This window comes from Chelmon rostratus, chromosome 6 (assembly GCF_017976325.1).
Source record: "Chelmon rostratus isolate fCheRos1 chromosome 6, fCheRos1.pri, whole genome shotgun sequence".
Lineage (NCBI taxonomy): Eukaryota > Metazoa > Chordata > Actinopteri > Chaetodontiformes > Chaetodontidae > Chelmon > Chelmon rostratus.
Window position 1 is genome coordinate 12,628,938 of NC_055663.1, and position 22,061 is coordinate 12,650,998.

The following is a 22,061-nucleotide window of genomic DNA, read 5'->3' on the forward strand; positions in this document are numbered from 1 at the left end:
GTGTGTGTGTGTGTGTGTCGGGGGGCTTGGGGGGAGGGGTTGTTCCAGTGTCTACAGTTTATGTCAGTTGGTGAAGGCAGACTGAGTCTAGCAGGTTTTCACTTCTGCCTCTGTAAAGGCGAGTGTCAAACAGGGTATTTCTGTCCAACCAACCGACTCAACAGACCAGTTTCATCATGACAAGGAAGGGTTTTTTCTGTTTTGACTATTCGACTGTTGGTTTAGGGGTTTTTCTTATTCTTTCTGACCTAAGAAAGTGAAAACCCACACACACACACACACATATGTCCACTGATGACAGACAATTTTAGACATGAGCTTATCAAGCATCTTATTGAAGATATAATCCGGTGTTTGCTATTCAGGGCAGTTGCCACACATTGTAATTAGTGTGTGAGATAAGAAATAAATAACGAGTGAGTAAATAAAAAAAGTGTGATTAACAGTAGATCATAAAAATGCAGAAATAAACCCCTGTACATACTATATTTGTTTTAGTGGCCTGGGGTTTACAGAAAGAGAATTACAGAAACTCCATATTTGTTTCCCTATTTTGCCGTTTTTATTCAATAGGAACAAGTAAATTGAAAACAGTAGAAGGAAAAAAACATTTCAAACCTCACGGCACAGTGTCCATTACATTCTGCTGTTACACGACAGCCATCACTGTTGTGATTGTTGTCCTTTATCATTTCCTGATGCATTACTGTGACGCATATTTAAGGCAAACTTTTTTCAGTTACATACAGAAGCAGAAAAGAAGGAAAGAATAAAGCCTTCTGAATTTTTGACTTAAGTAGGAGATTATCCTACCTGCAAAATGATAAAGGGAAACAAGACAAGAAAGGACTGTGAGCTAAACATCAAAGCTTAATGGAGCTTTATAGCGACTTTCAGCTTATTGTTTAGAAAATCTGGCCCACAACTTGTTGTGGATCACTCTCACTGCTCTCATAATGTCATTTTTGGCTGCAGCAGACAGTGGTTATACTCTACCTGCCCAGAAACAAACGGCAGACAGACACAGTTCGCGACTAACTGGTGAACATAGTGGAGCATTTAGCAGCTTAAAGAGCCAGGTATTTCCCTCAGGAGTTGATAGAGACCAAAACAGAGCTAAAAGAGCATCAAGGCAGCCAGAAACACAAATCCATGAATGATTATGATGCTCTGTAACTGCTGGATGTGTAAATATGCAACTGTTTGCTAAGCACCTGATATTACCGTACAAAACTATATACACAGAACTGGAAGGAATGACGTTGTGGTTACATAATTGTCTTCATGTAAAATGTTGTCTTTGGAGTGTAACGTTCTCCCTCTGCCTTGACCAGCTCACTCTAAATGCATGTATGTCTAAACGTGTCCTCTGAGGGAGTATGTTCATTTCTCCATTATTTTCTCCCGTGTAAGTTTATTAAATTAAGTCTCTTTTTGATCCCAGCTGGCCCGACACAGTAAGATTCTGCAGCAGAACTTGAGGCCAGGGTCGGGGCTGGGTTTGGGGTCAGGGGTGGACCCCGACAACGAGAAGGACGATGCCCTTCATTACTATGCCAACCACACCGCTCAGATAGAGGTATGCCTCATTATCACTTTGTTCACTTATCCTCTGAATCTCTTACAAATCTTTTTTTCCTATTTCTCCTTAAAAAAAACATGCAACTGTTAACCTGTCATGAGGATTTACAGTATCTCTGTCTGCCAGATTGTACGTCATGATCGTACCATGGAGCAGATCGTGTTCCCAGTCCCCAACATCTGTGAGTACCTCACTATGGAGTCCAAGGTGCGTGTGTTCACCACTACCGAGAGAGACGACCAGGGCAGCAAGGTTAACGACTTCTTCCAGCAGTTTGACAACCTCTACAATGAGATGAGGTGGCAGAAGAAGATCCGCAGTAAGTCTTCATGTTCTGAATAAAGCTCTTGGAAAATAATGATGGTGGCAGCAGAAGCAGGGTACAGGATGGCAAATCATGATTATCACCCAGGGTGGTTATTGTTATTCCAGAATAAATTGAAGGGCCTGCAGAGACTTTGTGTGCCTGTGCTGAGTGTGCTTACGCTGTTGTGTTTGTGCAGAAAATAAAGCTCTGTTCTGGTTCTCACGCCACATCTCTCTTTGGGGGAGCATCTCCTTCTACCTGGCCTGCCTGGTCAACATCGTGGTGGCTGTATTCTACCCCTTTGGTGATGATGGAGATGAGGGTGAGAATCTTTGTTTGTTTGTTTTTACTGCTACAAATGATCGGTTTAATGTGTTAACTTAAGACTGACTGACAGATGTGTGCACAGATCAAACCAGTCCTGGTCATGTGGTGATGCTAAAGCACACAAATGCTAAAGAATCGCTGTTCTTCTCTGTCATTTACAATAATAAATGAAGAGTCTTTTGGTTTTTGACTGTTCGTTGGACAAAAGAAGCAATTTGAAGACTTTATAGACTAAACAATGTAAAAATAATGAGCAGATTAATCAATAATGATAACTATTGTTAGTTGCAGCCCTTGTTAGAGCTGGAGCTTCTCTGAATTTGTTTCATGCTGATGAAGGGACGTCCACTAATATTATTTGACTTCCCAGTAAAATCTGGAACTTTCCTTCATTGAGCTTCATCTGGGCTGTAGGACATGTTTCAGAAATCTACTGTGGATATAAGAGTATAAATGTTAAGCCAATTTAAATTCCAATTAGACTTAAAATTTACCATCCAATAATGTGGAGGCCAATAACCAAGCCTTTGTTGTTTGATGGGTCACACTGTGGACAGTGTTGTTGATTTACTAAACTTAACAAAGAAGTCACAGATGGAAAATAGTACCACTTAATTTTAATTGAACAGCGCCTTATCTCATTAATTCAAGTGTAAGCACAGCTAATTGTCAGTATTATTCAACCAACAAGCAGAAATGTGGAGATGCTGCTACTTTCTTACGTTCCAAAGAATCCATGCCGGCAACTTTATTTTATTTCAGAGCAAATTAAAACAGTCAAACAAATGGCTGTGATGATAAAAGTGCTCAATGGCCAAAGCTAATTGCCGGTTGCTGCAATGAATAATTTAAAAAGTATCAACTATTAAAACTATGAAATGACACTGCCCCAAATTTGCTGTGACATTATGAAAAGCACAGGTGTGAATAATAAAATCAAAGATGGCTGAATTCCACTCAGCTGCTTCAGTTGCAGGGTCCTGTTGTTGTGCATGCTGGCTCTCTGTCATGACTTACTTGGACGTTTAAATAGAACGGAGCCATTGTTAATGTTATTAGTAACACCTGAGCTTTTCCTGCCATGACAAGTCAAATGTCTGCTGATAAAAGCCCTCTTGTTTTTCTGCACTTCATTTCACTGTGTTCCCATTTGAACAGCCACCCAGTGTCACCTGAGGTTATAGTTATTTAAAGGCCCTACACACCTGTGATCCACCCACACACCTGTTTTCACTGCTTTACCTGATTAGACTTCAGGACAGTGTATGCTTGTGTAAAATGTGCTTCATTGAAGTCTCCATCAGACTTTAGTTGCACCTGTTGAGGTGGAACAACTTGTACTTTAGTCATCTTTCTTGGTATGTTGAGATAGTTGACCTCGTTTAAATCCCTGCGTAGCTTTACCCAACTCCACCCTGAGGCCTATACGGTCAGGTTAACTGTGTTTCCATCACTTTTTCCTTCTCCTCCACTCTTTACAGTCCAGACCCAGATTCCAAAAAACATAAATAAATCAAAATGTGATAACTTGCTAACCCTTTCTGACATACACTCAGTTGAAAACAGTACAAATATCTGCTTATTATCTTTTGCAGATGTGAGTTTTGTTGCTGTGTCATAGTGTGATCAAATGGCTTCGCTGGAACGTGAACATATTTGCGGTTCCTTTTCCTTACTGATGAGTGTTTAGGTTTTTCCTGAAAGCCTCTTTCATCAATAAATGATCAGAGCACCGCAGTTTCCTATCGTGAGCCTCACCGCAGTGGTTTACAGTGCGACCTGAAGAAGAAGTGGATGGTCCCTACAGACCGCTGTTTGTATTTTAAAGTGTTGCCTCTGACTGTGTGGTGCTACGTTATGCTCTTAGCTCAGGTGAATAATTCATTAGAGAAATACCACAAGAGCAATGACGTGTGGTCCCTTGATTGATGCTTTATTCTCCTGTCCAGGTACCTTGTCCCCGTTCTGGAACATCTTACTATGGGTGGCACTGGGGGTGTTCACTGCGTTGCTTCCTGTCTTACCCAAGCCGTGGGGCATCCTGTTCTTCCTGGTCTCCCTCATTCTGCGTGCTATCTACACTATGGGCCTCGGTCCTGCCCTGTTGTTGCTGGGCACTGTCAACGTAAGTGATGTGACCCAGTGTTGTCGGGGGACATGTCCGCTCTTGACTTCTTCTTATCTTCTTTTATTCTTGTTTTCTTGTCTTTCAGCTGTTCAACAAGATCGTCTTTCTCGTAAGTTTTGTGGGCAACCAGGGGACGTTCACTCGAGGCTACCAAGCCGTTGTTATGGACATGCTCTTCATTTACCACTTGAGCTATGCCATCATCTGTGTCCTGGGCCTCTTTGTGCACGAGTTCTTCTACAGCTTTTTGGTAAGAAACCTTTCACACGTTCCACTTCCACTACACTGCGGCCGATTGAACAGCGCAGCACTTCAGAGGTAAACGCTCTGCATGAATCATGGCGCTGATGACCAGCTGATGCTGATCTCCCACCACAGTTGTTCGATCTGGTAATCCGAGAGGAGACACTGCTCAACGTGATCAAGAGTGTGACGAGGAATGGCCGCTCTATAATTCTGACAGCTGTCCTGGCCATCTTTCTCGTCTACTTCTTCTCCATCATCGGCTTCCTCTTCCTCAAGGACGACTTCCGCATGGAGGTGGACCGCCTTTCCGCACCAGGTCAGAACTTTTTAAACTTTTAAAATACTCTTATACCACTTTCACATCAAACTTAGCACATATATGCTGCTCAAAATGCTGATTGACTCCTTTTCCACTGGCAGTAGGTGAGTTTGCCTTTTATTTCTGGTGTGTCACGTTGGACGTCACTAACAAGCTGGAAATCAGGGAACAGTAGAAAGCAACATGGAGGCCAGTGACAATGTTACAGTGGTTACTGTTTTATGAGATGATGTTAATCAGATGGAAATGGAGTGTGACCAGTTGACTGAGTTCTTTCTGATATCAGGGATTATTTACTCGCCAACAAACTTCGACTTGCGTCATCATCACGCTGGAAAAGTGGTGAAAACTAGCATGTCCATCAGTAAATACCCGTGACTACTGCAGAGTCATGTGGAGGCGCTCTGTCTTGAACAGTTTCTGCAGTGTAAAGTAGGTTGTACCTGAGGTGTAGCTCCTATCTTGACGAAATAAAAGTCTTGTCATTGACGTTGCGTCCTGGTGTCCATGCGCTCTAAGACTCTACCCATGTAATTGCAATGTTCTGGTTTGAGTCCAGATAGGAACCTTTTTTACCTGTCATCTCTCATCTTTCACTCGTTGTTTCCTGTCAGATCTAAACCATGCTGTTATTTTATCTGTGCTGGAAGCTTCATGCTGGTATGCTGTGGCTGTTCTGCTCCTGAATTTGACCTCAGTTAAACGAAAACATGTCCTGCAGTGTCACTTTTTTACAGTACTCTCATAAACAACTACGTGATGTCTGTGTGTTCTTCTCTGCTCTAATAACCTGAAGATTGTACATCCTAAAAGTTAATGATTTTCAAAGCAAAATAAAAGATAACTGGCAGACTTGCAAGTTAATAGCTCCATATACACTTAATATCAGACACTTAAACATTGCTGACAGTATCCTCTGATTGTCAGGACAATAATCAAAAGGATTCTTTGGCTCAGAATGAATCACCTGCACAAGTTAGCTCCAACATATTGAATTAGATATATTTTTAAACCGTTTTGGATCATGATTTCCCAATTAAAACTGCAGAATCAATGTTTGCATATATACAATCTCCACAAAAAAATGTACAATATGTGCAGTGTACTGTATATACATAACCAGACACATGTTTTGAAAACATTGCGTGGAGTGTGGGAGTGTTAATGAGCTCTGGCACAGTGCTCCAATGGTCAGGAAGACAACCTGCTAGCACATGTGCACCTGTTGCATAACCTGGTGGCCGTGCCATCCTGTGTTTTGCTGAATAGAGCATGGCAGACACAGCAGAGCAGTGGTGGGTTACGTAACCAGCTGGGCTCACGCCTGTCTATCTGTTTGCTGTGGGGTGAGCCGAGCCACAACCGAAGCTCTATCAAAGCTGAGGAGCGCCGTGTCCACGCCGCTGCCGCCTTGGGGCTGTGACCCCTGTGCCCCGCCTCAGCCCCCCTGTCCCCTCCACTCCTCTTCTTCGTCTTCCTTTGCCTCTTGTCTCCCAGCCCTGACCCTGCTCCTGCTCGTCAGGGAGGGAGGCCCTTTTGGTGACACTCTGACCCTGGTGTGCAGTTCTCCTTCTGCCTGTCTGCCTGAGTCGATCACACTCAAGAACAGCTCCTCTGCTGCTCAGGGCTTCGCCGATGTGCAAATGATTTGTTCAGGTTTTTTCAGCAACACATCACCGCCCACCCAGCAGCTGCTGCCTCAGTTTACATAATGTCTGACTATATCTTCCTTGCTTTTACCGGCACTGATGAGAATGAGCGGGAAGGAGTTTTAATGCCAGAGCACAATTTAACCAGCTTCTTTCATTTGTAAATTCTCAGTGCTCTTATCGTTAATCAACCACACATTTTCTTATTTTCTCTCTTTTTTCTGTGTAAAGGAAAAATGGATTTATTTAGTGACAAAGGAGCTCCTAACACATGTATGAAAGAAAGCTGCCCTGTCCCAACACCTAAATCTGTTCCTGGTAAGTTTTAGGATTAAATTCAATTTTATTTTATTAGATTTTATTTTATTTTACTTTACTTGATTTTGTTTTGCTTTACATCCTGCCCATTATGAAAGCCCCTGTTGAGTTGACAAGTTTTTGTGATTTGGCCGGTTGTGGGTGTGTATGTGACCTTTACGGCAGTAGTCAGTTCCTGAAAGGTTGCTCACACACAAATGCACACACTGAGACACACGCACACAGTCATGCGCTGTTTCTAACACACACAGGCGTGCACACACACACACACACAAACACTCACAGAGGCATGCACACAAAGAAACTTGATGAGGCAGAGGGGGTGACTCACACTCCTGTTTGTTCTCCTGCGTCTCCATGGATCACCTGCACCATAGGGGCAGGCACGTGATCTCATCCTTCACCTCCTCTTTGTCCTCAGCAGCTCTGCACGCCATTTCCTATTTACAGTATATATGCACACGTAATATAAATAATAGATTACATTTCGTCATAGTTTATAGAGATTCCATTTTTTTTCCCTTTTATTCTCACATTTGAGGAGTGGAGGGAGTGTCGACGGCATCTATTTGATCTGTAGTCACACTACCGTCAGCTGTTCCCATGAAGAGGTGTTTTATAATCGGTTTCTTTAAAGTCAGCTGAGTGATACTTTTCTGAATTAGGTCAGCTGTATTTGAACAATGAAGAGGTTTTTAGTTCCTTGACTTGAACTTGAGCGTTCTTGAAACCTTTTGCACACTCACAGTTCAATTAGATTTAATTCAGTTCAGTTAAATTCAGATTACTGATTTTAAAAATTAAGTCAGATGTTTTAATTCAGTTGATCATTTTGTCAATTGAGGAGAACACAGTGATGAAGTGGAGAAGTGTTGTATCTTATGTATGTTAGGCCAGTCTTGGCTAATTGGATGTTGAATTCTTACTGGCTGTCAGTTGGCTCTAAGAAGAAAAATTGATATTTAGAAGCCAAAACTGCACATTTACTGTTTTTACGTATTGTCACAAAATAACATTTTGTTTATCTTTGTCATTCTGCCCTATTTTGTCTATTCTCATGTGTTGTCCTGTGTGTTCTAGATAAAGACGATGGGATAGAGCGGGTATGCGACACTCTGCTCATGTGTATAATCACAGTATTGAACCAGGGACTACGTAATGGAGGAGGTGTGGGAGATATTCTCAGGAGACCCTCCAAAGAGGTAAAACAACCTCAGAATTAACAAATTAATCCATTCATTTATTCTGTTTGTAAGGACTTGAATGAATGACATTTGTGTTGCATCAGCTTCTGTTGCTTTTGATAAAATTAAATAACTGTGATGGTGAAAGTTAAATGATGCATTTTCTCCATATTTTACCTGCAACTGGATCATCCAGGAGCCTCTGTTTGCAGCCCGAGTTGTTTACGACCTTCTGTTCTTCTTCGTCGTTATCATCATTGTTCTTAACCTCATCTTTGGTGTCATTATCGACACCTTCGCCGACTTGAGAAGTGAGAAACAAAGGAAGGAGGAGATCCTGAAAACCACCTGTTTCATCTGTGGTGCGTGCAGCTTTATGGTTCATTAAGTACTGTATGGGAGTGATAGGGAAGTGACAGGACAGTGTATTTGGAAAAAGTCATATTAAATGGAGCTAATTGTCTTGCAGGGCTGGAAAGGGACAAATTTGACAACAAGACGGTGTCCTTCGAGGAGCACATCAAATCCGAACACAGCATGTGGCACTACCTTTACTTCCTGGTTCTGGTGAGGGTGAAGGATCCGACCGAGTACACCGGCCCTGAGAGCTACGTGGCCCAGATGATTGCGGTCAGTACACACACAGGAAATAGTCACACAGTACCGTTTGTAATGCAGTTTCTTCTCTGCACCTTAAAAGCTGCTCTATCATCAAAGTACTGCAGCTTAAGTTACATTGAATCACCAATTTTTTGTGTTTCTAAGTTAAACAACAATGTGATACTTCAGGAAAGGAAAAGGAAAGATTTGAGACTGCACAGCACTATTTTTTAAGATAGCACACATACATAAACACACCCAAGCCTCAAATATTTTATTATTCCAGTAACATATGGAAAAAGAAACGCATGCATTCAACATCGTGATTCATGTCTCAGTGTTGGAGTCTTAAAGTTGTGCAGCCTTCCTCACTTTGCAGGCTTGCACAGTGCGCTAGACAAGCGTGAGCCACTACAGCAGACGAGTGATCGAAAAAATGAGACTGAGCCTCCAGGCCTGTGCCAAGCATCCCAATTTATCCCCCCCACCCCCACCCCCTCCTCGCTGCTGGAGAGAGATGGGTCTCTGTGCTCAGGTTGTCTTCACTATGCTGAGCTCCTAACCTGCTGGGACACAGTGTGGTTAAATAGTAATTAAACCCAGTCCAGCTCTATTATCATCAATGCGCCAACTTGCTGCACTGACACACAGACAAGAAGTTGAAGGATGTAAGGGCAGCTAAAGGTGTTACCGTTAGGTTAATGGATTCAAATGAAGCCTCGGAGCACAATGGCACATTTTGTGATTAACATTTGGCCATGATGGGCATAAAAATGGTGGCATTATAATGAACAATTTGCATAACAAACAGGTGACAGACATTGAATTAATATGCATCAGCAGGTCATCCAGCAGGTCGGGTCTGTGATGCCCGGCCAAAGTATCGCTACGTGATGAGGTAATGATGAGTCAGGAATTTATATTAACACCTCCTGATAGGCTGCAGAGCAGAAACACACACAGAGGGGGATCAGACTAGGGCTAAAACCACATTTGTTTCCATTTTGTCACCTCATTTGGCACATAATGTGCTTTATAAAACATATTCCTTCAGGATGTGTATAAACATTTTGAAAGCCCCTGAAAACTTACTTCCAGATCTTAAGTTTTTCTCAGCATCATTAAATATTCACGTCTAAATAGGGAACAATTAAAGTTAGTCACTATTTATTAAGAGGACAGTCAGCTTCATTAAGACTGTGTGGGTGTCGTTTGATCAGATTTGATTGACAGTGGTGAACGGAAGCAAAACCACAGCCGAAAGATTCTGATTTAAAATGTTGGTAAATTCTGAGGTTCTGAGGCAAGGTTCATGAAAAGGGGGAAAAATTCCTGAAGGGTCAAAACCCCAATCAAACTTGTAATAATATTTGTTTATATTACTTCATTGTCAGACTAACGTGGAGTGGCTTGTGGCCTTCATCAGGGTCAACATGCGACACTTTACAAAAAACATTCATGATGAGCTTGGAAGAAAAATATTGTTTATGCCTCCATGCCAGCGACAGTCGTGGCCGGAGGCAGCATATTTTCAGGTTGCTCATCTGTTCCAGTCTCACGAACGCGATATAACAGGAACACCTTGAGGGGAATTTCTTCAAATTTGACACAAACTCAAGGACTTGGACTCAAGGATGAACTGATTAGATTTCGGTAGTCAGAGGTCACTGTGACCTCACAAAAGATGTTTTTGGCCATAGCTGAAGAGTTGAAAGGCTAATTTAGACTAAATCTCACACAGATGTCTCGTAGGATAAAGCGATGAGGTGATGACGTTTTACACCCAAAAGGTCAACTTCACTGTGACGTCATAATGTTCTGCAAAAACACTTTACTGGCCATAGATTAACGCCATAACTGAGGAACAGAAGGGGAGATTGGGACCATATTTCACATTTGGTCAGATACTGAATTGGGTGCCCACCTTGAAAGTGTGCTGATTGTGTCGATCTTCCTGCATCTGTGTTTTGTAATTTGTAGCTTCTTTGCAGCAACATCCATATTTGAAGCAGTGTAGTCCACCACAAACTCACTGGTTCTGCTTATATTGAGCTTCAGGTGATTGTTGTTGCACGATGTGATGAAGCTCTCTATCAGTCCTCTGTGCTCCTCTGTAATAATAGTCGCTAAGTGAAGACAGCATGTTTCTCACTAGAAATGATTCACTGGAAGCACACATGTCCACACATGTAAACTGCAACTTGACTGGTTGGTGGACGCAAGCAACTTAAATGACACAAATAACTTGAAAAGAATGTATTTATTCCATGTGCAAAAGGTGACAAAAAATGACAAAATGTGACAAAGGCGACACTTTGGGAACTTTATGGAAGTGTAACACTAAATTGCTTGAGTCCCCCTCTAAGCAACACCTCAACCTGCTCACACACAGCAAGTCACTTGAGATGAGAGAGCATAGGTGCCGTGACAGAGGCTGCAATGGAAAAACCGCTGAATTAGAAAGTAGAGGAGTCCATGATGTTGATCTCTGCAGGAGTCTGCTCCACCTGTCCTCTCCACACCGCAGCTCAGGGTAGGCTTTGACTTGTTTAAAAGGGATAAGTGTGTGTGTTTGAGGGCAGGTGGGAGGTGGGGGAGGGGGCAGTTTGCAGTTTAGGCCTCCGTCTGTTAAGTTTCATCTTTATTCAAATCTCCACCACTACTACGCTCCAGTTTTGGGGTGACAACTCAACATGAAGCTACTGTACTAATAAAAGTACTGCCCTCCCCTCTCAATGTTGGAGCAGTTCTTAAACCTGATGACCTCAACCACACACACACACACACACACACATCTCATGAGTGCATCTGGTTGGATAGGATAGAGTGATGTGGTGCCAGGCAATGAGAGGGATCGTGTTACACTGAGTGTCTGTTCAGCTGGTGTATTGTGCATGTGTATGTGAATCAGTGTGCGGGTGTTTGTGTGTAAAATTATGACAGCGACTACAGGCCTAGCAGGTACTGCAGCAGCCACAACGCTGTTACATAACCCATCTCAAGTGGCCTGCTAATAGCTCAGCCCTGCCTGGCACGTGCTCTGCTGTCCCTCTCTCTCTCTCTCTCTCTCTCTCTCTCTCTCTCTCTCTCTCTCTCTCTCTCTCTCTCTCTCTCTCTCTCTCTCTCTCTTGCTCTCTGTCTCTCTCTCTCTCACACACACACACACACACACACACACACACACAGAGTCACCAACACATCACGAACCCTTCATTTACTTTACGACACACGTGTGACATGTTGTGTGTAACCGGTTCAATCCCTGGACCAGAAGGATAATCTGGGTGGGGAAAGTGAAAGCCAGCACCTGCCTCTTCTCCCTCTTCACCACTAAGGTGCCCTTGAGCAAAGCCCTTAACCCCAACCACTGCAGTGGACTGTGGTCGTACTGGGCAGCCTCCAGATGTGACTGTGTGTGCAAATGCAATCAGGGTGTTCCTGCAAAAGAGAAGCTTGTGTGTGTGTGTGTGTGTGTGTGTGTGTGTGTGTGTGTGGGCGTGGACGTGGACGTGTAGTACTCTCATTGTAAGGGTTAAGGTTGGGCAAGTAGTGTGTATGGTTATGGTTAAGGTTTATCTCCAGGAAATGAATGTATGTCTATGTAATGTCCCAAAAGTGATGAAACACAGCGTGTGCGTGCATGCGTGCGTGCTTGCGTGCATGCGTGTGTGTGTGTGTGTGTGTGTGTGCGCGCGCACGCGCGCATGTGTGTAACTGTGGTAAGCAGATTCATCTGGTACACTCCCTGTGTGCTGTGCCGTATCTCTTGACACTCTTGCTGGGTGTTGTTTACAAGCGACGTCATTCAACAGCCAGGACTCCAGTATTTTTAGCTTAAATTCCTGACCCAAGTGCACAGCACTGCATATGAAGTAAATAATGTATATTACTGTGGACACAGCCCAAACCGCAGTGAGCTGCAGTGATGTCTATGATTTTAAGTGTAAGGTTTTTCTTGAGGTGTAGCGAGAATAGAACAAATTACATAGGTGCCACTGTAGGTACAGCTAATTTCACAGTAAATTCATTTAATTGTGATGATATTAAATTCAGTTTACTATCTGAAAAAAAGTTATCACAGCCCATTGTAATTTCTTAAAGTGTCTTCTTTTTTCTGACCAACGGTGAAAGAACCCATAGATATGAAATTAGAAATTGTGTATGAATAGACGAAAAGCAAGCAAATCGTGTAAAAAAAAAAAAAAAAAAAAAAACAGAGCAAAACAAAACTGTAATCATCAAATGTTCAAGGGTTTTACTTAATAAATGGCTCAAAATTGTTCTCGGTTGATCTTTTAATGGATCACTCATTCATTACTAAATCTGACTAAACTGGCTGTCTGAGAGATTTCAAAGTCAATGTTTCTAGACGAATCAAGTAGTCATGCAAAAGTGTAGATGGATCGTTTCATCATAAAAACAAGGTGATCACTGGATATAGCAAATTTCAGACCTTTTTGAAAATGTAGTAGTGCGAGTTATAGTTACGATGAGTTGCAACCACAGCAGGAGTACAAGTTTTTCCTGGAACTTGACTACAGGGCCTGACATCTGTGATCCGAGGTTGTTCCCGCAGTGTGTTTACAGCACCGTCTTGGCTTTGCTGGTTTGCGCCGTAGCTCTCTGCACAGCACAAGCATGTGGTGAAACACACGGCGATGGCAACTGAGTGAGAGGCACATGAACGTCTGTAAACTCATGCTCACTGAGGTGTTTAAATGGATCAGTGAAGCAACACTAAAGCCCTGACTCATTCAGACAGTGCAGCGCCGCACACAGTGGACCACTGTACAGTCTAACGAATTGCAATGAGACACGTCAATGAGTACCGTCATTGTTCAGCTGTGACTCTCCAGACGATGCTTCAACATGAGCGGCTGTACGTTCAACCAGGATGTCGCACTCGCGCCTGATAATGTACTGTAGGTCTCTTTATTGAATCTTTGAGGTTACTTAATCCATCAGTTATAGATGACTTGACTGCACGGGCAAAACGAGCACCAGATAGTCCTCGTTTTCAGTGGCGCCAAAGCTTTGTCTTTGAGCTCACAGAGCCTCCATTGTGTTTTCCAAGCTGCAAGAAAGAAAACTACCCTTTTTTTTTAATTCTGTCCCCCCCTTGATGCCTGAGGCCCAAATTAGCCGAAGATTTTCAAACAAGGTCTTACAGAATGACTCGATTCATACTGTGTAGCTCAGCAACCATACTTAATCAGTCTAACTGCTTCCCTGTAGCCAGGGATGGAAAAAGTGTTCCAGTCAACAGGAAAAAGTAGCCGAAATGTTGAAAACAACCAAAATAAAATCAGAAGAAGTGAAAAAGAAAACTTTTGGTGGAGTCATACACTCAGATGTGTGTGTATGTACTGAGTCACATATGATAACTGCAAAACAGCCACCCTGGAAGCTTTCAACATAAATCAACCCTGCTGACAATCTGACCTCAGTTCACTGATAGTCGAGCCACTTCTTTTCAGGAAGAAATCCCATGTTGTGTTCCCTTTATCAGTGTAACAAGGGTCTAAATATGTGGCAAAAGCAGTAGAAAGCAGCACCTCATCAAAAATCCTAAATTCATTTTAGAGTGAACAAGCATTCCAGCAGCAGTGATGTGTGTTTGTTTCCTGCCTCAGAAGGCCCCTCTCTGCATTTCAGCTCGACCTTCAGTGAAAGGCGCTTGCTAACATGCGCACATTTAGCATGATGACGTATTTAACTTTTAAAGGGAATGACGCTAAATGTTGCATGCTAAATGGGAGAATGTTAACATTAGCTTGTTAGCATGTTATTAAGATCAAAGCACAGCTGAGTCTGACAGAACGCAGCTGATGGATTATACATGCAAAAAATGTAAAAAGGGTGAAAATGTACGAAGAAAATAAAATGCAAATAAATTTAAAATGCTTAAATGTACAGTTTAAAGGCTGTAAAATGGCCATGATTTCCTCTGCTGCCATACAGAGCCAACATACTGTAATTTACCCCACAAGTGGAAAAGACCTGAAAGTTTACTCCTAACTTCTAATCTTGTCTTGTTTTCTGGTGACGTGAACATTATAGGGCTGCTATTGTCATCACAGACTTTTATTCTTGATTTTAATCTCAAATTACTTGTAGCAGCTGCTTTACAGAGCCTTTCTCTTCTTATGAATGTATAGATTAGTAAATACGCTGTACATGCTGTTCATTTCACAGCCAGCGTTTCACAAATTGAAAAAATAATTCCAGATTATGGCCGACTTGAACTGTAGATTTATGCAAGGGTTTGTCAGCATTAGTCGTTAGTAATGATAATAATTTGAGGGATTTTATTTTTTAATCTTAGTCTTCTGGTCCTGTTTTCTTAGACAAAGTGAATTTAGATTTGGAGTGGCAATCCCACAATATGTCACAGCCATTAATGTGGCACTCAGCAAAGTGTGATAAACTCATTAATTAAGGAAACAAAAAAAAATAACCCACACACCCCGCACTCCTCTCCACCCTCAGACTCTGCTCTCCTCATGTCCTCAGCATCTCACACTCTGATCAGCTTTTCTATCCCTGTAGTCTATTCTTATATAAGAGTAGGTGGGAGAATACCTCACTCCTCCTACTGGACTTAATGTGGTGCCAGTCAAATCCCACTCTCAGCACCTTTTAAGTCATTCTTTATCAGAAGAACCGGCAGAGGAATATTACATAAGATCAGCTGATGGCAGTCTGTCTCTGTGTAACCTATCTCACTTTAGGAGAGGCACAAGAGCATGTGTGTTGTAAAGCACACTCTTGCTCACAGTCTGCTGTGTCCATATCCATGCAGATGCACACCAACAGTACACACACCCACACATGTACAAAGACAGACGCACTTAAGTCCTATTACATAATGCTATAGGTTTGTTTTGGTCGCTGTTTTCTCATGGCGTCAGATGCAGATGGTTTGCTCCGTCCACCACGCTGCTGGAAAAACATAATAAACTACATGTCTCAGTTTTGCAGGAGGGTGCGTGCGCACGCGCGCGCACACACACACACACACACACAGATAACACTGCACTCCCAGTTGTGATCTCAGTAGACGACAGTGACTCATCCCCACATCAACAGTGTGTTTATGGAGTGGGTGAGAATTGAAATGCCAGTTGCTGTTCATTTAGTATATAATTGCTATCCGCAGTATCCAAGAGGCTGTAATGCTGCTTAAAAATGTTACACCGTCGAGGGCAAAACAGAGAGCAGCTTCCACTCTGATGGAATGATTAATATTAAACCTCCACGCTGGTCTCCAGTTACCAATACCTATCTGTTTACTCTCCTCCTGCAGTCTGGCTTCAGCTCTGTAATGCTCCCTGCATGTCTATGCAAATCCTCCTCGCCGTTGTCTGTGCCAGCATGCTGTTGCTGCCGTCTCGCTGACCTGCTGAGTCAGCTCTGTTTCAGCCTTTTAGTCCTTTCACCTTTCTCACTGTCTCTCTCCCTCTCCCCTCCCAGGAGAAGAACTTGGAGTGGTTCCCTCGTATGAGAGCCATGTCTCTGGTGAGCAGCGAGGGAGACAACGAGCAAAACGAGATGCGCTCTCTGCAGGAGAAACTGGACATCACTGTCACTCTGGTGACTCAGCTGTCCAGCCAGCTGGCTGAGCTCAAGGAACAGGTAGAGTGCCACTTCAGGAAGTTTTTCATGCTCTGGTCTGAGCACTGTGGTAGCCTGAAATGAATGCCTGAACAATAATCTAAAACAAAATCCTCTTGTTATTTAAAGGTATACAGACCTGATCAAAATCTTAAGACCAGCTGAAAAATAGCTAGAATTTACCTTTTGCACATTTGGATCTTAATGAGGTTTTAAGTTGAGCTACAATATGCAAAAACAAGAAGGAGGAGTGTGACAAAAAACACTTTGAAAAAGCAATTTATTCCAAACAACAAGTAAACTGAAATAGGCTGTTTATCAGCTGATCAAAAGTTTAAGACCACAGGCTATAAAAGCCAAAATTTGTTCAAAATTCTCATTTTCTGTCAGGCATTCACATGGTCATGCCCTCCTGATGGCTAAAGCTAAGAAGCTTTCTCTTCTTGAACGTGGTCAGATCGTCGAGCTGCATAAGCAAGGCCTCTCGCAGCGTGCCATTGCTGCTGAGGTTGGACGCAGTAAGACAGTCATTCTAAATGTTTTGAAAGATCCTGAGCATTATGGAACAAAAAAGTCAAGTGGTAGACCCAAAAAAATTACACCTGCGCTGAGCCGGAGGAGCCGATTGGCTGTCACATCAAGTATGCCCAAACAAATTTTTGAAGTGATTAACAAGAAAGGTGGAGCTACTCATTACTGAGTCCTACTGAGAAAATGTTTTGTTCTGGTTTTGAGAGTTTTTTGTAATTTTTTGAGCGATGGTCTTAAACTTTTGATCAGCTGATAAACAGCCTATTTCAGTTTACCTGTTGTTTTCAATAAATTGTTTTTTCAAAGTGCTTTTTGTCACACTCCCCCTTCTTGTTTTTGCATATTGTAGCTCTACTTAAAACCTCATTAAAATGTGCAAAAGGTAAATTCTAGCTGTTTTTCAACTGGTCTTAAGATTTTGATCAGGTCTGTATGTCATACTCTTGTTTAGCACATAGACTGTACACTCGATGTTCTACCTGACCTCAAAAGTCCTTTCACTTGAAAACACTCACAGGGCAACAGGTCAGCATCGGCAGTCTGTCTTTGCTATCCATCTCTGCACTAAGATGTATTTTGTCAGACCCTTGATGCTCCTGAACGCTGCACGACAGGTGACTATCACGTCAGCGATCAACACAACTGAGAGCCGCCACTGAGCCTCTGGCTGTTTGGATGACTAGCTCTGCTGCTGCAGTGTGACTGATCACTCTCATCACCTGCCTCCCCTGCATGTGATTCCAGTCACAGGCCTGTTCTTGTTCCTCTTCTGCCAGATGTGTGAAAACAGCTCCTACTGGGGCAAAATCACACTCCAATAAACAAACAACAACCTCTGTCGACTGCAGTAAACAGTTAAGTCTGTGACATCTCCCTACTGGCCGGGATCCCTCGTGTAACCCCCAAGTTTGTGTGCTGTTGACGTGCCCTTGAGCAGGATGCCGACGCCTTATTTCTGAATTTGTAGTTTGGGTCAACTGCAGGCCATTTATTATTCTGATTTTAGTTTCCAGTAGTCTATATTGACTAATCTGGAGTCATGGGGTTAGCAAGGATGCCACGCTGCCTTCAGGACAGACAAAAATTTTAGTTACACCGCAAGCGGTGAGTTTGTTTGTGCAGGCCGAAACAGAGCTCTGCAGTCACGAGGGGAGGCCTGCAGGTCTCAGACTCTTTCTGATTGCGAGGAAGTTCCGTGCAGCTCCTCATTACAGCCTCTGCTGACCTCGGCACTTTACACTATCGCAGTTGAGAGTGTGTGTGTGCGCCTGCTGCTGTCTGCTTGTGTGGATTTTAGGGTTCTGCGCCGCATACTCGATTTCCTTTAATCTGCATGTACAATTTGTGGTTTATGAACCACTGGCCTTCATTTATGACGTCAACACTGAAACCACTGCAAATGTGTTGGTTGTGAGAAACCTTCCGCTTCTGATTCAGGAAACTCCCCCTCCTCCACACATTTATACCACATCCAACGTGCAGGTCACATTTCTGCACTGTGTCCGCTAATGAAGTTTCCATAGGACGTTTTAGTTTCCAGCCATAACAGCCGTTGAACACAGCGATCTGCATACAGCTGTGCAGAGGAGTTATCTCTTTCACAACATCTCAATCAAATGTTGAAACGGAAATTTGAAAGTAATAACAAAAACTCTCACAAGTAAGTGGTTTGCAGCGTTTGAAATGTCTAGTGTGAGAAATCTTTTGGTGCTTTTCAGTATTTTTTCTTATAGTGATGTGCAAAGGTTCATTTTGTTTTGCCTAAATTAATGTACTCGCTCTTAGAGTAGAGATTAAGTCCATCATTTTACCTGCACTTCAAGCTCTAATGTATAAACCCTCTTCTCTGGAATGTAATAATTATGGATGAACATGGTGGGAACATTGTTTTTTGCATAATAAAGTGCCCACTAAGACAATAACGGCACAAATACGGAATTGCATACCATGTGAATGCTGCATGCTCAATTAAAAGCCACTCCAGGTTGATGTTTTTCTTCTCCTTGTCTCCTCCACAGATGACCGAACAGAGGAAGAACAAGCAGAGGCTTGGATTCCTGGGTCCTCCTCAGCCCAACCATCACATCCCGGCCCACTGACAGGCTAAACGTTCGAACAGGACAGAGTGACACGCCACTCGACCGTGTGCTCGCAGTAGAAAACAAATAGAAATGCAGACACACACACACACACAAACTCCAGCCTGAAGAACAATACATGTACTCAGAGTACACTCACAATTACTGATGTCAGAATGCGAGAGGCCAGCAAGTGACATAGTGCCTTTTCAATGACACAATCGCTGCCTTATGGGATACAAACTGTGCCTTATGTGCTCCCTCGGCCCAGAGGAGCACCGCCTTACACACCCTCGTACAGAGGAACTCGTCTCTGTGAATGATCAGCCCGGCGTGGCACACATCTGCCAGTGTAGTGTTAGTGTGCCAAACAGAGATTGAGGGAAATGTTAAGTCTGTGGATGGCCTTCGTTCCTCGACTGTCTCAGCGCTCATGTGTCAGAGAGCAGAGAGCTGCACAGAGGTCAGTGAATGGCGGCGAAACAGAGAAGTTGGGGTTTGTCTTGCATCACCAATTGGCCTCCAGGGGAAGAACACAAAGTATTCTTCCCTTTACCATTTAGATTTCTGATGGTGTTTATGAGAAAATGTACAGTTCAAAACTGGAATATTTGCATTTTGTAAAAGGAATCATGCTGCCTTACTCATTAACTTTTATAAACAGTACATTGCAATTGCTGAAAGTGCACTTTTTTAAAAAAGGGTAAAAATTTAAGCCTGTACCTGAAAACAGTGGTTAGTTTTGGGTGTTATTTTCGCAGGCTTTGTTTTTAAAAATGCATTCACTGCACCATTTCAGTTGCCTTTTTCACAGATTTCTCTCAGTAACAGAAATGTAGATTAAAATAATTACCTGTCCAGAACTTACTTGAAATTTCTATTAAGTCTAAATTGTATACTGGTACATAATGTAGAAGTGACTGAAGATGGTGAGCTTAGAGTTCTTGGTTACAATGATATGCTCATGTCTGTCGAGATGCCAGCTAATATATTTACTGTATCCGCTTATATGATCTTCGTGTTTTCCTGTTTCTTAATGTTTCATTTTGTTAGTGTAAATCATCCTCACTATTTCTCAGACTGCAATTGATTAAGTCTGAAATTGTGTTTTAAACTTGCACTAACTGTGGCAGATTACGAGTGCATGCACTAGATGGTAACTGTTCTTTCACACTTTTCGTCTTTCTGTACAAAGTGTACAGAAAAATGTGTGTTTTATGTGGTTGGATGTTGTAATAAATTTGTAACAAGACCCCTTGTCGTGTTTTGTGTCAACATGTTTCTCGTAGAGTTAGCAGCAGTCCTTGTTGCTGTTGGGGTTGAATGAGCTGTCCCCCACATTCTCCCTGACCCCTTCTGCACCCACACACCCACCCACCCACTGTTTACTCACACTTATACTTGTCCATGAAGGGGAGCACAGGACCTATGAAAAGACAGGGTCAGATTTCAGCTCATGCAACAGGGGTAGTCATCTAATATTAAAAGCAAACTGCACTGATAGACCGTGCATGCTGTCCCTGTGCTGCTTTTGTTTGCATCTTGACATTCAGCTGCAGCTAATTAATCGCTGATACACAGAGACTAAACCAGACGCATGAATTGAACTTTTGGTCCTTCATCAGTCGTCGTTTTGAGGTGTGCTGTTATTCAAATCTAATCGTCTTTTTAAATTAAAATGAAGTTATTGAAATACAGAAATAAGGTGTTATATATTAATATTTTCTAGAACATTGATTCCCAACCAGGAATCTGCCCCAGGAAATAATGGATAGATAGTCTCTGCCACTAGAAGTGGTCATAATGTGAATGCAAACTTGACTGAACTGACTTACCAGACATTGACAGTTCAATAGTATAAAGAAACAGTTTTAACAATATTCACTTTTATAATGTTAAATAACATCCAGTTTAAAGTGATTTCAAAGAAACACAGTGGAAACATGATGGTCGGTGTTGATGAAGGCTTACTCAAGCTCATCTGACAGGGCTGTGGGTCATTAGAGGGAAAGGTACTGTTCCAGAAGATAAGAAAAAGAAAGTTACTGTCAGAGTGCGTCTTCCTATTCACAAGACGGTGTTTTTCCTTTGAGATTCAGTGCGTTTACTCGTTAAGAAATGGAAATCCTTTAGAGGTGTGAAGCAATGGTTATATGTAGACCTGTCATCCGCACATCCATTCACATTGTCGGTAATTTAGCACTCAGTACTTGTGGAAATGGATAATTCAAAGCTGTGCCTGGTTGATTGTCTGTGTGTTTGTCCTCGTGGAACATATTCGAGATGATAAACGAATCACAGAAAAGGCCTCAGCTCGTCTTTTATCCTGTCCTGTCATTTACCCTCCGCAGAGAAGCCCATCCTTCTTGGCTTTAGTTCGCTGTTTACGCTGGCAGGCCTGCATTTTCTCCTGCTGCCTGTGACAGCCATTAAAATTAGCTCACGCAGTGCCATAATGGTGAGCAGCTGTCACTGCATAGACAAGAAGGGTAAAGTGCAGCATTACTGGAACGTATTGGACTCAGAGAGGGAAGGGAGGCGGGGGATAATACCAGGACCATCATTACTGCCTGGCAAAAGTGTCACTGCTATAGTGTGACACCAAACAAACATGCTTCGGTCTGCATCACGTCCTCAACAGGCCATTTTATCAGCTGAGATTTATTTAGATGGCTTTAATCATGGAAAGAAAACATTCAACTTTGGTGTCCTCTTACAAAAAAAAAACTTTTTAAATGACTTGGGGGTGTCAGGGAGGGTTGGGAGGGGGTCGGCTAAGAATAATACACAAGACGATCCGCTTCATTTCATCCTCCGAGGACACAGTGAACCTTTTGAATGCACGTGGGCAGTTTATTATTTACTTTATGAACACAACCTTAGACACATTTGGACCACAGTCATCTCTTTGCAAACCGCAGCGGAGAGGCACGTGCTTCAGCCTGTGTGTATTCAGTAGTGAGAGTGAGGAAACACCCAGAGAAGGTCAATAAATACAAGGCCCAAATGTCCCAAACACCTCTGTGGCTGCAGGCAGCGCTTTACCCAGTGAGAGTGAGTCAGATAATATGACTTTGACGCACTGAAAGCACCAGAACAGAACGACACCGTGCAGGAACATTCATTTAGTTTTAAACTAAACAATATGTTTAACTGGATATAAGCTATACACCTTCAT

At 42.6% G+C, this 22,061-nt stretch overlaps 1 protein-coding gene across 1 annotated transcript in view; it reads left to right on the forward strand.

Annotated features, from left to right (window-relative positions):
* The window catches only part of itpr2 (inositol 1,4,5-trisphosphate receptor, type 2), a 61,596-nt gene extending 41,461 nt beyond the window's left edge, over window positions 1-20,135 (forward strand). Inside the window, exons 46-57 of the mRNA XM_041938531.1 lie at window positions 1,445-1,579; window positions 1,709-1,901; window positions 2,086-2,211; window positions 4,166-4,341; window positions 4,430-4,594; window positions 4,723-4,906; window positions 6,790-6,876; window positions 7,957-8,078; window positions 8,257-8,422; window positions 8,530-8,690; window positions 16,134-16,295; window positions 18,824-20,135. Of these exons, the coding sequence (XP_041794465.1) occupies window positions 1,445-1,579; window positions 1,709-1,901; window positions 2,086-2,211; window positions 4,166-4,341; window positions 4,430-4,594; window positions 4,723-4,906; window positions 6,790-6,876; window positions 7,957-8,078; window positions 8,257-8,422; window positions 8,530-8,690; window positions 16,134-16,295; window positions 18,824-18,904 (1,758 nt within the window). The 3' untranslated portion in view covers window positions 18,905-20,135. The remainder of the gene's footprint in view (window positions 1-1,444; window positions 1,580-1,708; window positions 1,902-2,085; window positions 2,212-4,165; window positions 4,342-4,429; window positions 4,595-4,722; window positions 4,907-6,789; window positions 6,877-7,956; window positions 8,079-8,256; window positions 8,423-8,529; window positions 8,691-16,133; window positions 16,296-18,823) is intronic.
* Window positions 20,136-22,061: the final 1,926 nt, after the last annotated feature.